The following is a 16,787-nucleotide window of genomic DNA, read 5'->3' on the forward strand; positions in this document are numbered from 1 at the left end:
CTTTTCCAGCCATAACTTACTGGACTCGAAGATAAATACCCTTCTATCACTGTGCCAAGACCCCAATCTCCTGAACCCCATCCACGGCATCGTGCAGAACGTGGTGTACCACGAGGAGACCCCTCCGCAGTACCAGCCTTCGTACCTGCAGAGTACGGGCCCGGCCGTCTTCCTTCCTCCATTCAACCGCACATTCAAACACGTGATGTCACGGCGCACACATGGTTATAAAACTAGCACACTCGTGCATGTTCTACACGCATCCAACAAAAGTCAGCTCTGGCAGTTGGTTAAAGAAAAAATGAACACAAACAATGTTATTTAACCTTTTCAGTCGCAAGTGTAGCTACCATAAACTCATATAGCACTCTCAACCTTATATCGTTTCAACCAATCAAAATGGCTGCTATTGTTTTGAACCCCTGTTCAAACCCGACTAAATTTTCTCAACCAAAGCCAAAACCTTTTTGTGTGGAGCTACTTCATATTGGTCTTGGGACTAAAAATGGTTAAGGTAAAAAAGATAAATACATTTTTTTTTAAGTCAGTTATCACAAAAAGAATGGCTCTTGCATTTGTCGTGCTAACCCTTAAGGAGTATGTGGGACAGACTGATTAGTGCTAGCAAACTCCAGCTCATACATCATTGTCTCTCCCCTCCCCCCTCAGGCTTCGGGTTCAACGGGTTATGGAGATTCGCCGGGCCCTTCTCAAAGGTACGTCTCTTGTGTTTATTCATTATTCTTTCATGCCCAAAGGGAAAGGCTGCCCTATGAAGGAGTCTCTTCAGTTAATGGGATTTAGTTATTGACCCTCCCCTCCTCCACCCGGGGGCCCCGGTCTGGTTTTTCTGTTCAGTTGCATGGATCTGAGTCATAATTAATAAGTCATCGATCCCCCCCCCGCATGCGTTCGTTTGGTTGAAGTCACGGTGGTAACCCAGGTGTACTGGGACACATTTATCTTCTATGGCAGATATTGTGCATTTAATAACGCACAATTTACGTTACGCACAACATTTACTCAATGGTCTTTTATTTGTAACTCAAAAGAATTTGACTGTTGGTGGGGTTTATTTAGGAGATGTTTTTATCCGAGTCCCTGTGTGAAGGAGTGCGTGTTAGCCTCTCCTAAAAGTGCTGCTCTCTCCTTTGGCTCACAGCAAACTCAGATCCCGGACTACGCAGAGCTGATTGTGAAATTCTTGGACGCTTTGATCGACATCTACCTGCCGGGGATCGACGAGGAGACGAGCGAAGAGTCGCTGCGGACGCCCACGTCGCCGTACCCCCCACCCGTCCAGAGCCAGCTCAGCATTACCGCCAACCTCAACCTCTCCAACTCCATGACCTCACTCGCCACCTCTCAGCACTCCCCAGGTCAGCCCCGCCTGCGCTTACACACCCCAACCTGCGCTTACTCGACGCACACGCACACACACGCACACGCACACACATACACCTGCACACACACACCAACCTGCGCTTACACAACCCTCTCTCACACACACACACACACACACACACACACACACACACACACCCCTGCACACACACACCCCAACCTGCGCTTACACAACCCTCTCTCACACACACATACACCTGCACACACACACCCCAACCTGCGCATACACAACCCTCTCACACACACATACCAACCTGTGCTTACACGACCCTCTCTCTCTCACACGCACACACACACACACACACGCGCACACACACCTGCACACACACACCCCAACCTGCGCTTACATGACCCTCTCTCACACACACTTGAAGCTGACAAGAAGATGACCGTAACGCAAATAACTGCATTACAACAGAGGTATGCAGAAGAGCATTTCTGAACACACAGTGCATCTAACCTGTAAAGTGCATAGGCTACAGAGGAATAAGTGTAAAGTATAGTAAGTGCTCAGTGAGGGTACATTATAGTATTTTATTTAAAAAATTATAATTTTTTTTTATAATGAAAAAAAATTCTAATGTGACAGCACTCTGTATCACCACTGTTTCTTCCCACTGCTTTTACTGAAAGTAGCACTTTTTCAGCTAAAATTGCTAACTTATTATATCTTGTATAACATACAGGCTAAATGCATATTCATTAATGCTTTTCTACCTAACTACACCTGTCCTCACGAAATAAACACCTGGACATAACATTTTACTCTGGGTTTACACATAATTTAGCTATCTAATTCTAGTGTTTACACTCCCAATGTGTCCAGACACACAAAATGGCCGTGTTGCCATTTGCAGGAGGAGGTGAAAGGCCTGTCCAGCCTTTGATTATTCCTGAGCAAAGTGTGCAACCGTGCTGTCATTTTGCTCCTGTAGTTTTGTGCACACTGCTCATCTTGCAGAAACTTGGATCCAGGTGTTTTTGCATTGGGCCTCATTGTTTTGGAGATCAGTTTCTTTTAGACGGGTTGTTCTTTTCATTGTGGTTGCTCAAATGTACCTCCATTCGTTCACAATGAAATGAGGGCCACAGCTAAAAATGTTTTGCGTTGTGCACCGTCTTTTCGTTGCGGTGTTCCTCTACATACTTGGTAAGATGTTTGTGTTAAACTGAACGTTCTTCATAACTTACTCTATGAAAAATAAATACATCTTGCAGGAGCAAAACTAATTCTTGTCAGAACATCTTAATTGGCCTGGAACGAACAGCGATTGCTCTCGTTTTGAGCAAAAATGTTTTGTGTGCAACATGAGAGCTTTAAATACACTTATCTGCTCCCTACTAAGTCATAATTGCTACATCAGTCCAATTTGAACCGTCCATAAAGAAAAATTACTGCCACTCACCAGCAGTAGGCTGGTTTTACTTTTACCAAGTTTTTTTCATGCTTCCTTCATTATAATTTATTTTAATCTCTAAGCATTCTGTCTGACTTGTCTTCCTTATCTTGTCTTTCTTTATGTCTGTTGTTCTTTTCCTTTGTTGCCTGCATGCCTTCACTGCTGTTGGCTGGATGGGGCGTAGTTTATAGAAGATCACAAGCTTTATTCTATTTGAGGTCCTCGGAAGTGGTGTCCCAGAAAGTACCTCGTACACATAAAAACTCTAGAGCTTCATGGGGCATTACTGTCCAAGCCTATAGTTTGTAAGCAATGCTATGCAATGATAATAATAATAATATTAATGTATGGCTGTTGGACTGTGTTTTTTTTGTGGTTTTGCTTTAGCTAGCAGGGCAATTCCATGTAACTGATTCCTTACAACTGCTGGATATTTGGATCCTCCTGAGGGTTATATCAGTTAAAAGCATATATCAGTCTCTTATGTAATGTTACCACTCAAATATCCTGCAGTTGTAATGTTGGTTACCGTGGAATTGCAAAGCATTATTTTATTTATATCACCAAATAAGTAAAACAGGAAATTAAGCCACTGAATTTTACAATACAGATTGCTAATTTATGAAGTGTTCTGTGCAAGTTGGACAATATAGCGAGTCAATGGTTCTTGGCCGTTTTCCGCCAATGCTTGTTTTTGTATTGATTTTATTGTTTATGTACATCTGCTCTATATTATTTGAGTTTTGTTTGGTGTTAACCATGTTGCCTTTTGTTTTGTTTTTTCATCCTGTCTTTGGGTTGTCATGGTCACCCCTTCCTGTTTGTTTCCCTCTTTGCGTCTGCGAAGCTTCTCTGCCTTGCTCTAAGTCTGCCGTTTTCGCGCCACTCCTCGCCTGTCCAGGTACAGCCAGCATCTGAGGAAGGCCCTGTTCATTTTCACATACATCTCCACCCCCACCTGCTGACACATGTCGGTACTGAAGCATGGTGCTACTCTGTGAGCCAAGAGCATTTCTTCCCAACAGTACAGATGGGGCAAAGGGGCTTCCAGGAAGTCTAGAAGAAAGCCTGGTGATTTAGAGTTGCCTTGACAATTATTATTGTTAATTCAAATTTGTGACTCCCACATGGAGCTGTGTACTTGTGAACACTAACTAAATTACGTATTACTTGGAACAACTCATATTAGTGCATGCTACAAACAATAAGCTAGGAATTTTAGTAATGTTCTGACAGCTGTCTTGTAACCATTTAGCCACTGCTGTTGAGGTCTAAGGGTGGGAGTAGGAAAATGCATTAGTGTCAGTCATTCATGTGCAGAAATACAGTGGGCTCCAGAATTATTGGCACCTCTCACTGGCAATGCACAAAAATACTTGAAAAAATAAACAATATCATTATGGAGAAACTCAAAATGCCTTGTGAAAAATACTGTACTTTATTAATCTTTCAATGGACCCAGCCAAAATGAAACGATCATTTCATAAAAATAGATTTCCCCAAAATCAGTTCAGCCCACAGGTCCGGTGCCTGAGATGGCCATTACCGAACATAGATTTTGTTGTCACGGAATCATTTCTTTGTGGATTTTCAGGTATACTTTGAGTCATTGCCTTGCTGGAATGTCCACCTACAGCCAAGTGTCATCCTTGTGGTAGAGGCGACCAGATTGTCAAATACTTGATGGAATCCATTATACCATTGATCTTAACCAGCGACCCTGGAATTATTCATTAGAGGAAAAGACTCCATGCAGTTATCCTTTAGCCCTAGAGGCTATGGTACATGACTGGGACCCAGAAGGTTGGTGGTTCAAACCCTGGTGTAGCCAAGGTCTACACAGATGTTGGACCATTGAACTAGACACTTAACCGCGCATTGTTCCAGGGGGGATTGGCCCCTGCTTAGTTATTTTGCATTCGCTAAATAAATGTAATAAGCTAAACCCGGGGTGCCAATAATTTTGAAACTTTCATTTTGGTGAAATATTTTTTATTTATTTTGGTTGGTTCAATAGAAACATACAGTACAGTACAGTATTTTTCACATGTTGGCATTTTGAGTTGAGTCTCAATAATTATATTATTTCTTATGCAGTGCCAGTCAGGGGTGCCAATACTTCCAGGGCCCACTGTATGTGATAAGGTGCACAGCACATACACACCTGTATGCATGATCAATATAGAATGTAAATCTCAGCAAGGCAGTGTAGCGATACAAGTCACCCTGAACCAATCAGGAGTCAAGTCTATTAAGGGATTCAGAGGTGTGTGTTTGCGTGTCTGCAGGTGTGTGTGAGCGTGTGTATATTTGTGCATGTGAGTGTGTGTGTGAGAGCTTGTATGTCTGTGAGCATGTGTCTGTGTGAGCTTGTGTGAGCGTGCGTGCGTGTGTGTACGTGTGAGTGTACGTGTGTACGTGTGTGTGTGTGTGTGTGTGTGTGTGTGTGTGTGTGTGTGTGTGTGTGTGTGCGTGCGAGTGCGTGCGAGTGTACGTGTGCGTGTGTGTGCGTGCGTGTGCGTGCATGTGCGTGAGTGTGTTTGCGTGAGTGTGTGTGTGCGCGTGCGTGCGAGTGTGTGTGTGCGTCTGCATGTGGCCGCCTGGCTCTGTGCCTCACAGCCCTCCTCCTCCCTCCTGCAGGCATCGATAAGGAGAACGTGGAGCTGTCTCCCACCAGCGGCCACAGCAGCAGCGGCCGCACGCGGCACGGCTCGGCCAGCCAGGTGCAGAAGCAGCGCAGCGCGGGCAGCTTCAAGAGGTCCAGCATCAAGAAGATCGTGTGAGAGGAGCACCCAGAACAACCCCCACCCAACCCCCTCTACCCCCCGGGCTCTGGCCCCACCACGCCAGGCGTCCTGCTGCAAATTCTTTTCTCTCCCTCCTCCTCCTCCTCCCACCCCCCTAGTTAGTCCTCGTTTTTTTTTCTTTTTTCATTTTGTATGTTTTTGTTTATCTTTGCCAAGTTTGCCTGACGATCAACATTTATTGAAGAACTGCCTGAATTTAAAGCATTGTTTTGTTTTTTTGTTTTTTTGTTTGTTTCTTTTTTTTAAAGCCAGTCAGTGTTTGAGTTGAAAAGAAAATAACTCCTCCACCTGCCCCCCCCCCCCCCCTTTTTTTTGGTTTGTTTGCAGGATGCATTCATTTACATGAGTTTAAAATAGATTAGACAGGAATTTTTTTTGTATATATTTTAATGGAAGGAAAGCACTAAATCTCACAACACTGCAGATACTGGTCATGTGTAAGCTATTATTGCTCCAAGTCCTCACTTTTCTTTGTTTCTTTATTTTTCGAGTTCAGAAGTGCTGATGAAAGAAATTGTACATCATTGGCAAATGTTCCCACAGTATGGCTTTTTTATCTATGATGGATTGGGGATGTACATGGGGTTTAGATGTCTGCTAGGAACACTGTTGTCACTGCATTTCTCCCGAAGCTGAGTGAGTTTAGCCAACGGTTGAGAGTATGAGCGTTTCAGCAGTCTGGACTGTAAGGCTTGAGGACAGACTTCATAGGGGGCAGTGGACTGGATTTAGGGTTTGTCACGTTCAGCATTTCCAAGAAAGTGTCTTCAGTAGGTTCCTGAAATGCGCAGCCACTAACCAAACTGCTGGAGGAACACCTAAAAAAAACAAAAACATTTCCCCCAAAGCCAAAGGGGTACACACCCCTGTTTTAGCTTTGTCAGCACTTCAACTGGGAAATCATAAGTGTATGTATCTATATAAGAAGGCTGGACACGATCCCAAATATGAAAAAAACGAAAAACTTTTAATCACAAAAGCCAATAAGAAAGGACTATTTTAAAGATAATGATGATTATAATAATCATAAGGACATGCATGCACACGCAGTATTGGATATGTTTTTCTGCTGTGCGCCTTTGCCAGATGGTTATAACGGGGGGGAAATGGTAAAGCTTTCCTTTGGAAAGTAAGAACAGGTACGAGAAAATAACACTAAAGAATGCTGTCCTTATCCCACTAGTGTTTCTAGTAGCAGGCCTTGTAAATGTGCTAATGTTTCTTTGGAATTTCTGAGCAGTTTACGATGGACTAATTTCTCAATTGAACACCTCAAATTCACCTTGATTTGTATTTTTAAGCTTGTTCGCTGATTGTTACAGTTTGCTCCTTGTATCTGAAATATAATTTGAATATGAACGTTTAAGACCAATAGAAACAAGTGTAGTCTGTCCTGCTAGATGGGGTGACTTGCTTGAAACATCAGCTCTGCCTGTTGCTAGGACGCTGTAAGATAACTGACATGAAACTGTCCATGTAAAATGTATATACAGCGATGATCAGCGTTATAAACTGAATCTTATGAAAGGCAAATATACAATCAATACCCACCTGCCTGAAGGTAATCGCCCCGTTTGGCTGAATATTCAGTACAACTGCTAAATATTCATAACTTTTTCAGAACATTCATTCAAACCCAACTGATTGCAAGATGCTAGGTTAAGCATGTAAATATTTAAGCACCTTTATAGATTAAACAATGCTGTCATTCTATTTGTTTAAAGTACAGAAGATGCAAATCTAATATGTTAAAATGAATTAGCCAAAAATGCATTTGAGACTGTATGTCAATATTTTGACCTTCTCAAAGGTAAATATGTCATAACGCTCCGTGGTTGATTGACACTGAACATTAACAAAATGAAGCGTTGAAAGCACAGGAGTTGATATCTCTGTGACTGTCAGGCAGACGAGACGGAGGTTGGGCGTTGTTGGGGAGAAACAGCTCGCTGATGACTACCTTTAGGGACCCTCAGCACACAACTGAAGTCTTGATTAACTCCCATGAATCAGTGCAGCGGCCCACTGGGATTTGGCACCAATTACTGGAGAGCAGGAAAATCAACAAATGGAAACTTCAAACTAATTGCTGGTTTTATCTTTGTTTTTTTATATTGTACGATGTCAGACCCCCCTGTGAGTGAGGAACAGTTGTAGCGTACCTTCCTCTAGCCGTACCTTACATTACAGAGGGTCTCTTCTTCTGGCCCTATCAGACGGTTCCTTACATTATAGGGGCTTCCTTCCTCTAGCTGTACCATGGAGGTCCTTACATTACAGAGGGTTCCTTTTTCCTGCCCTATCAGACAGTTCCTTACATTGCAGAGGGTTCCTTCCTCTAGCTCTATCAGACGGTTCCTTACATTGCAGAGGGTTCCTTCCTCTAGCCCTATCAGATTGTTCCTTACATTGCAGAGGGTTCCGTCCTCTGTCGGCAGCCTCAATGGCCCCGCCTCCCTCTGCCTCTGTTGTACAGCGGTTCTGAGGGAACACATGGCTGGGGAAGAACCTACGCATGTGCTCTAGACCACGGGTCAGAAGCTGGGATTTTGTTTTGTTGCTGGCCGTTGTGTCCACTAAGTCATTCTAATTGTGCTTTCCAAAAAACCTTTTTTTTTTTTTGGAGAAACAGTCTAGCCCTGTTTGCAAGTTCTGATATTGAACTAATAAGAAACTGTATGGTGAGAGCAGCAAAAAAGGGTGTGAGTAGCAGAATAGTTGGTGTGACACATTGGCTAAATTCAACTGAAAACCATCAAGTTGTCTTAACAACAGAAGTGCTTTTTATGTGTTTTTTTTTTTGGTTTTTTTTATCATGTTAGTGTGCATAACCATATTCAAAACTATATTGGGGGAAAAAAAACTGAAAAGTTAAAAATGCACTCAGTAGTTTTTGGTAACCATTAACCAGTAAATCTGATCAAGCGTGTTGGCTCTAGAGAGAGCAAATGAACCCTGTATAATAAACTAGTAGTGCTCAGTAGGTGAATTTTGTTTACATGTTTTATATACTTGAATCTGGAGGACATATGTCTATTTAAGCAGTCCTCCTTCTCAAAGAGAGAATGCTAAGGGAAAACTAAAAAGGCTTTCAAAATATAACTGAACAAGGGTACCAAACACAGTCTGACAAATGTGTTACACAGTGCGATATGGTGTATGGAAAGCCAAAGTCTTGGAATTACAGTAAAGTTCAAGAATAAGCTCCTATACCACTTAGCTTGAAGGCAAACTATTTCAAATAGAAATGTAGTAGTTTGCTTTCAGTAAAAGGCTTGTAGGTTGGGGTTGTGTGCAAAACTTATAATTGAAAAAATATGGACCAAGCCATGAATCCGCAAACTACAAGGATATTTCTCTTCTTTTTTTTTTTTTTCTTTTACACAAAATACATTTTTAATAAAAGTAAAGCCAAAAGAATGTTCTACAACTTGTTTCTAGGTTGCATTCCGGGCCTTTGCGTTTCTTGCTACTTGGCTTCTGCCACAGGCTACTCCATATTGCTGCAGATGATGCAGGTCTGTCTGTCATCTTCTGAGGTTTTGAAGATACTTTTTTTGGCTAAGTTTATACTGTGGACTTTGCCTGTCTGTTTTAATTCATGCATGAGGTGTATTTGCATCTTAATTACTTCATAACATTTATGTTTCTTATTGGCATGTCCCAGATCTGTGGGAGTATTCAGAAAGCTTGTGGCCGATTTTACTGAGGGTTTTTTGCCTCCTTGTGTCAGATTTAGACAGTATTTGAAAAAAATCTGGACTGAATGATAAAAATGAGTTTCTCAGAGTTTTTTGGTCATCTTTCTGTGACAGGATTGTCATACATTGTACCACAGTTGTATCTTCCAGCAATATTGCCAGTAGAATTCCTTCAAGATCGTGAGCTCACCAAGTACAAATTGCGCTTTAAGAACACCTTAAATGACCTAAATCTTTAAACATATTGGCAGTTCAAATTAAGTTTTAGATGGATTAAACTTGGTCCTCACCCAACAGCTTGCAGTTCATTGTTTTCTAAAGGAGTGTAAATCCCGGGTATAAAGTCTCCAATTCCCCACACTAGTTCATATTTCTCCTCAATAGAGAGCTGTTCTAAGTCCTGCCAGGATACTGTCAGGAGCCAATTAATCTGTTCAGAAAATATTCCTCAAGTCACTTTTCGTCATACAATACTGAACAGGATTTACTTATACTGGAACCTGAATAGTCAACATTTTATCAGTTGTAGTATTCTCTCAGTGAGTTTGTTTTGCCATACTGCATCACAGTTGCATTGTATCCTTTTTTATTTTTAATATGAATATGGTCAACTTATGTGGACAAAGATGGTGCCAATTCACTGATAAATCTTTTTATGGGGAGAGTACTTGGCTTGATTGAACAGAACAGAGCATTGGTGGGACTATCCAGACAAATCTGTCATTTCTTCACTCTGTGGGACTAGGGCTTGATGCATCCAACAGGTAGCATGCTGACAGGGTGCCAGGAGTCAGAGCACGAAACAGACAAAGCCACAGCCTTTTTTGTTTTGTTTTTGGGGAGCAGGGGAGGGGTGGGGGTGACTGAGCTGTGTGTATAGTTGTAGACTTGCACTATTCCAAACCGCAGTCAAACATTTTGTTCTGTAAAGTGTGATGACCTAAAATTAGGCACGTCTTACTCAATGTTATGCAAAACTGATTTTTTGCCACATGAAGTCACTTTTGAGCGTTGGCCACACTTTTCTGTTTAAGCTGTACGCTTCACCTCTGTAAATATTTTTGTGTAAAATTTGACAGAAAGGTATATTTACTACACTGTAAATACATGTGACGATATATTGTATTATTTTGCTTTTTGTAAAGCAGTTAGTTGCTGTACATGTATAACATACAAATTGAATTATTCTAGTGTTAGGTATAACCTCTCTTTCTCTCTCATTCTCTCTCTCTCTACCATCACTGCATTGTCATTAAACATATTGAGGAAAAAGTTAAACCAAGAATATAAATGACTATGTAGTTTACACCCATACTGTATAATAAGTTCCTGTCCTCATTGAATCTCACAATTACAAATGCTACCCTAATAAAAAAGAAAAAACATTTCAATCTTGTTCATGCTGTGTGGCAAAATCATGCCAGAGAACTTGACAAACTGCTGTTAACATTGGATATGTTACCTGTAGATCCCATTTTAGAAATCATTGTTTGAAAACTAGCTCCCACCGTCTTCTCCTTTGCCATTTATGTCCCTCAATGTATGTATTCCTTTTTTGGAAGTAAAATGTAAATTCAACCTGTTAAAAAGGAGTACTGGTCTTCGTTACATATCAATTGTCTCACAGTGATTTCATGGAAAGGAAATGTGGGGTGCCCGAATGGTGTGTGCACATATTCTCTGTATACTTCCCCTCAAGATCTATAATTTAATTATTGTGTGCGTGTGTGCCTGTGTGTGTGTGGTAGCTTGGACTGAAAATGTTGATAATACAAAATTTTAAACTGCATGGAGCGTAAACTTAAAAATCACATCTCAACTTTCTTCATAACCAGCACAGCACAGTAATTGTGGAGGACGTACTCACTGAAGTTACCATACACGTGTGCATGATACCAGTACACACATGTAAGGCAGTAAATCTGCTATTTTATACACAAGCAAGATGGTCCAGAATTACAGGTTTTTTGAAAGCCGCAGTCATATTGCATAGCCATTACACCAAGAAATTACTTCACATAGACTGAACTGAACTGCACAGAAAATGAGTCCTCGTATATTGGGAAAAGTCAACCATCAATAATTAAGAAGTGATCAGTGAAGAGATCGATGTAGTGGATGACCGAAGAATACCCCTTTTTAACGCTCCAACATATCAATAACATAGGCATAGACGTGTCAAAGATGACAAAGAGAAGACACAAACATAATCTCAGAGGGTTCACTGCAAGATGCAAATCACAGGTAAGCTTCTAGAACAGAACGATCAGGTTGGAAATAAAAAAAAAAGACATTCAAAAAATAAATAAAAAACATCTGCTCAGATCCAACCATATATTTGAATATATTGCAAAGTTGTTTCCTGTACATCCGTGGTTAGAAAACTTAGTCCAGGGGCCCCCCTGTGTACATATGCTGCTTTTTGTTCAAACCACAATTGTAATCACATTTACAAGCTGTTTGTTTTCTTAATTAGATGCTTTTCATTTACCAGTTTAAGCCACAATACATCACAAATGGCTATGCATGCCAGAAAGAATAAAAATCCCATGTTCACCTTGTTCTTATTGCGCTATATTGCAAACAATGACATAAAAAGGGGTTATGATCAAATTAAAGACTGGAGAATCAATATTCTGCCCTGTGGGCTCACCACCTGCAGGGGTCGGCATCAGAGTCGGGTGCTTTGCCCAACGGGCAGTGGGCGAAGGCGGGGATCCGGGCGTGCTGATCCTCAGCATCGCAGACTGGTTCTGGGGATGTGGAACGTCACCTCTCTGGTGGGGAAGGAACCAGAGCTAGTGCGGGAGGCGGAGCGATACCAACTAGATATAGTTGGGCTCATCTAGATCTTTTCTGGAGTTGCTCAGGGTGGGAGGCGTCGGGCAGGTGTGGGGGTACTCACAAGCCACCAGCTGAGTGCCACTGTGTTGGAGTTTCACCCGGGGAATGAGAGGGTCGCCTCTCTGCGACTACGTGTCGCTGGGGGGAAAGCTTGGACTGTCGTTTGTGCTTATGCACCAGTATCCGGCCCTCTTGGAGTCACTGGGCAGCATCCTGGAAAGGATGCCGCCCGGAGACTCCATAGTTCTGCTGGGTGACTTAAACGCTCACGTGGGCAATGGCAGAGAAACCTGGAAGGTGGTGATTGGGAGGAATGGCCTGCCTGATCTTACCCCGAGCGGTGTCTTGTTATTGGACTTCTGTGCTGGTTATGGATTGTCCATAACGAATACCTTGTTCGAGCATAGGGTAGCTCATAAGGGTACTTGGTACCAGAGCACCTTAGGCCAAAGATCGATGATCGACTTTGTGGTCGTATCATCAGACCTGCGGCCGTATGTCTTGGACACTCAGGTGAAGAGAGGAGCAGAGCTGTCAACTGATCATCACCTGGTGGTGAGTTGGATCAAGTGGCCGGGGAGGCTGCTGGACAGACCCGGTAAACCCAAACGTGTAGTGAGGGTGAACTGGGAACGTCTGGCAGAGGCCCCTGTCCGCGAGGTCTTCAACTCCCACCTCCGGAGGAACTTCTCGCGCATCCCGGGGGAGGCTGGGGACATGGAGTCCGAGTGGGCCATGTTCAAAGCCTCCATTGCAGTGGCGGCAAGCAGGAGCTGTGGCCGGAAGCTCATTGGTGCCTGTCGGGGCGGCAATGTGGCTTCCGTCCTGGTCATGGAACAGTGGACCAGCTCTTTACCTTGGCGGGGTTGCTGGCAGGGTCATGGGAGTTCGCCCATCCAGTCCACATGTGCTTTGTGGACTTGGAGAAGGCTTTCGACCGTGTCCCCCGGGGAACCCTGTGGGGGGTGCTGTGGGAGTATGGGGTACCGGGGCCATTGTTACGAGCCATCCGGTCCCTGTATAACCAAAGTGAGAGCTGTGTCCGCATCCTCGGCACAAAGTCAAGCACGTTTCCAGTTGGTGTGGGACTCCGCCAAGGTTGCCCCTTGTCACCGGTCCTGTTTGTGATATTCATGGACAGGATCTCAAGGCGCAGCCGAGGTGAGGAGAGTTTGGTAACCTCAGAATTGCATCTCTGCTTTTTGCGGACGACATGGTTCTGCTGGCTTCATCAGACCGTGACCTTCAGCACGCACTGGAGCGGTTTGCAGCCGAGTGTGGCCGGGATGAGAGTCAGCACCTCCAAGTCCGAGGCCATGGTTCTCTGCCGGAAAACGGTGGATTGGGAACGAGTCATTGCCCCAAGTGAAGGAGTTCAAGTATCTCGGGGTCTTGTTCACGTGTGAGGGTAGAAGGGAGCGTGAGATCGACAGGCGGATTGGTGCAGCATCAGCAGTAATGCAGGCGTTGCACCGGACTGTCGTGGTGAAGAGAGAGCTGAGCCGGAAGGCGAAGCTGACGATTTACCGGACGATCTATGTCCCAACCCTCACCTATGGTCACAAGCTTTGTGTAGTGACCGAAAGAACGAGATTGCGTATACAAGCGGCCGAAATGAGCTTCCTCCGTAGGGTGGCTGGGCTCAGCCTTAGAGATAGGGTGAGGAGCTCAGACATCCAGAGGGAGCTCGGAGTAGAGCCGCTGCTCCTTCGAGTCGAAAGGAGCCAATTGCGGTGGTTCGGGCATCTGATCAGGATGCCTCCTGGGCGCCTCCCTTTGGAGGTTTTCTGGGCTGGTCCAACTGGGCGGAGACCCCGAGGTAGACCCAGAACCCGCTGGAGAGATTATATATCTCTCCTGGCCTGGGAACGCCTCGGGATCCCCCAGGAGGAGCTGGAATGCGTTGCTGGGGAGAGGGACGCCTGGAATACCCAGCTTAGCCTACTGCCACCACGACCCGACCCGATAAGCGAATGAAGATGGATGGATGAATGGATAATCAATATCCTCCTAATTATGTTGAACACACAAGTTATTTCACAAATTTTTCCCCTTAAACTGACTAACACAATGCAGATTGGGCTTGTTATCATTTACTATGTCTTTGGCAGCTGTAGCCTAGTGGCTAAGGTACATGTGTGGGATCTGGAAGGTTGATGGTTCAAGCTCCGGTGTAGCCATGATAAGTTTCCTGCAGCAGTTGGCCCCATAAGCAAGGCCCTTAACCCCACATTGCTCCAGGGATGATTCCCCCCTGCTTAGTCTAATCAACTGTAAATCACTTTGTATGAAAGTGTTAACTAAATAACTAATGTATTTTCACATGAGGGTAAATAATCCCTCACAACCTGGAAAACATTGACAGAAATTTTTAAAAATGTACTTTCTTGCTTGTTAATTTCTGGTGTTGCAACTGTGGTTGGAACGAACTCCAGGGGCCCAGGACCGAGATTGGGAATAAACAATTTAATTGTACACTGCGTTATATTATATCATATATATTGTATCATATATTAAATCAGTGTTCAGAAACATACAGTGCAGACGAGACCCATATCATTTTATATTTGGAAAGAAGGTTGCTAAATTACAGGGACATCCTGCAAGTTTTTTTTAATTAATTATGATTAATTCCAATGTAATTATATTTTTTATCTTTTATATTTTTAATTTATTTTTACACTCTCAAAAATGCCTTATCTGGGAAGTCATGTTTGGGCATTAATATCATGAAAAGTATTCCTAGCCTCACCAAACTTTACAGGATGGAAGACAAACCTGTTCTCAGTATGACCAAACCATTGAAGGTTTGTACTGCATGCCTATTGATTTTCTATAAGGTCCTAGGTTTGGAAAAAAGTACTAAATTCCTAAACGAGAGCAATATTGAGATTATTAAAAACCAATTTTTTGCACCCATATGGTATCAATTTTATTATACAATCTTTTATTAATTTGTGCCAGTATTTGAGGTCTCTTACCACTAATGGACATGAAGATGTTAAGAATAAAACAAGGCGTATTTTCATAGGACCAAAATGGTACGTGGGGTAGCTTGTAGGAACATGAAAATGTATGTGGAAATAGCTTAATGTATGGTCATTTAGTGTACAAAGTGCCAATGTCCTGCCATGTTACCTTCATACATAAATAGTTACAGCCATTGTTTTAACCCTCGTAAATAATGAAGAAGCAAGGTCTTTCCTTATTATCTCTACTTATGCGCTTCCCAGCCTCTGAAATATTGATTGGAGAAAGAAATACATGTTTTCTGTAGCCTCGTTTTACTAAAAGTCATTAATGCAAGCTATATTCTTTATTATCAGGGCCTCATTATAGAAAAAGGCATTGACTTTGATAGATGTTATATTCAATGGAGTGATTAAATTTTATATCCCATATTTAAAGGTACAATAGGTAGATTGATTTTTGTGTTAAAACATTGTTACAAGAACATTGTAAATCCCTTCCTATCATTGAAAAAGTCTCACTGACATGTTGACTCACCCTCTGCCTGTGTTTATAGTCCTTAAATATGTTTCAAAATATGCAGTTGACAGGCCGGCACTCTATACAAAACATCCTATAGCTGTACAATAATTCAAGCTCATTGGTTGAAAATTGGTTCTAATTGCCACAGCCAATGGCGTTTCAACATCTGTGTGTTCACAGAGAAGGGGTGGGATAAACAGTGTTGTGGTTTGAGTGTGTTTGTTGCTGCAATTCCTCTCTTGACCGTTAGAAGTCCGAAATTACCTATTGGAGCCTTGCAAGACCACCTGCTTATTCAATATGTTTTAATATAATTACACTTGTTTTTCCAAGTGAAATGGATTGTGAGTTTGTCTTTGGCGCAGAGATTAGTAGGGCCATTTAATGCTAGTGCAGTATAGATTACTCTAGATCAGTTTGGCGACTAAAGACCTCCCAGAGAGAGGTCAATCTGTAGCCACAAATTAAATCTCTGCTGGATTGATATAACCAAGGGATAGGAATTATCCTCCACTCTAGAATTCTCTAGTATCTCAATATCAGATACTTCACTTTACATTTAACAGGGATACCATAAATCATGTCATCTGAACAGCTTTTTATTGATAATAATTCACATTTGGCAATATTTAAATGAAGACCAGAGGCCTTGCTTAAAAATGTTTAAATCACAGTAATAATTAATCTGGGCTTCACAAAGGGCATTCTTCAAATGTATGCAGTAGGTAAGTGACCACATGCTTGCAACGAATGTCCCTGTTTTTATTTAGTGTTTCATTTTGCTATCAGACTGGAAAATATTGTAATGTATCAATTGATTGTCGATAGCATTACATAAACTTAAGTTCACAGAACATGGCTAAAATTACACCTTTTCAGTCTGACCCAAAAAAAAGAGAAAGTGCTGAATTCCATTGTGTTTTAACATCCTCACAGTGGGCAAAAATGAAGAGTTGCTGACTGTACGGTCTTTTAATGGCATTTTAGCTGATCATCCCCAACCGAGATATGTGATATGACCACCTGAGAAAACAGCTTGTGAGAAACACATTGTGCTCTTATCATATTCCATACGCAGATCAGAGATGCATCACATTGGGTATTGGTCATGCAAGGGATAGATAAAATGAATTTGTAAT

The 16,787-nt window shown here is 42.5% G+C and overlaps 1 protein-coding gene across 1 annotated transcript in view; it reads left to right on the plus strand.

Moving 5' to 3' along the window:
- The window catches only part of nf1b (neurofibromin 1b), a 118,072-nt gene extending 107,171 nt beyond the window's left edge, over positions 1 to 10,901 (plus strand). The window contains exons 53-56 of the mRNA XM_061247852.1: positions 10 to 152; positions 670 to 716; positions 1,163 to 1,379; positions 5,445 to 10,901. Of these exons, the coding sequence (XP_061103836.1) occupies positions 10 to 152; positions 670 to 716; positions 1,163 to 1,379; positions 5,445 to 5,587 (550 nt within the window). The 3' untranslated portion in view covers positions 5,588 to 10,901. The remainder of the gene's footprint in view (positions 1 to 9; positions 153 to 669; positions 717 to 1,162; positions 1,380 to 5,444) is intronic.
- Positions 10,902 to 16,787: the final 5,886 nt, after the last annotated feature.

This window comes from Conger conger, chromosome 7 (assembly GCF_963514075.1).
Source record: "Conger conger chromosome 7, fConCon1.1, whole genome shotgun sequence".
Classification (NCBI taxonomy): domain Eukaryota; kingdom Metazoa; phylum Chordata; class Actinopteri; order Anguilliformes; family Congridae; genus Conger; species Conger conger.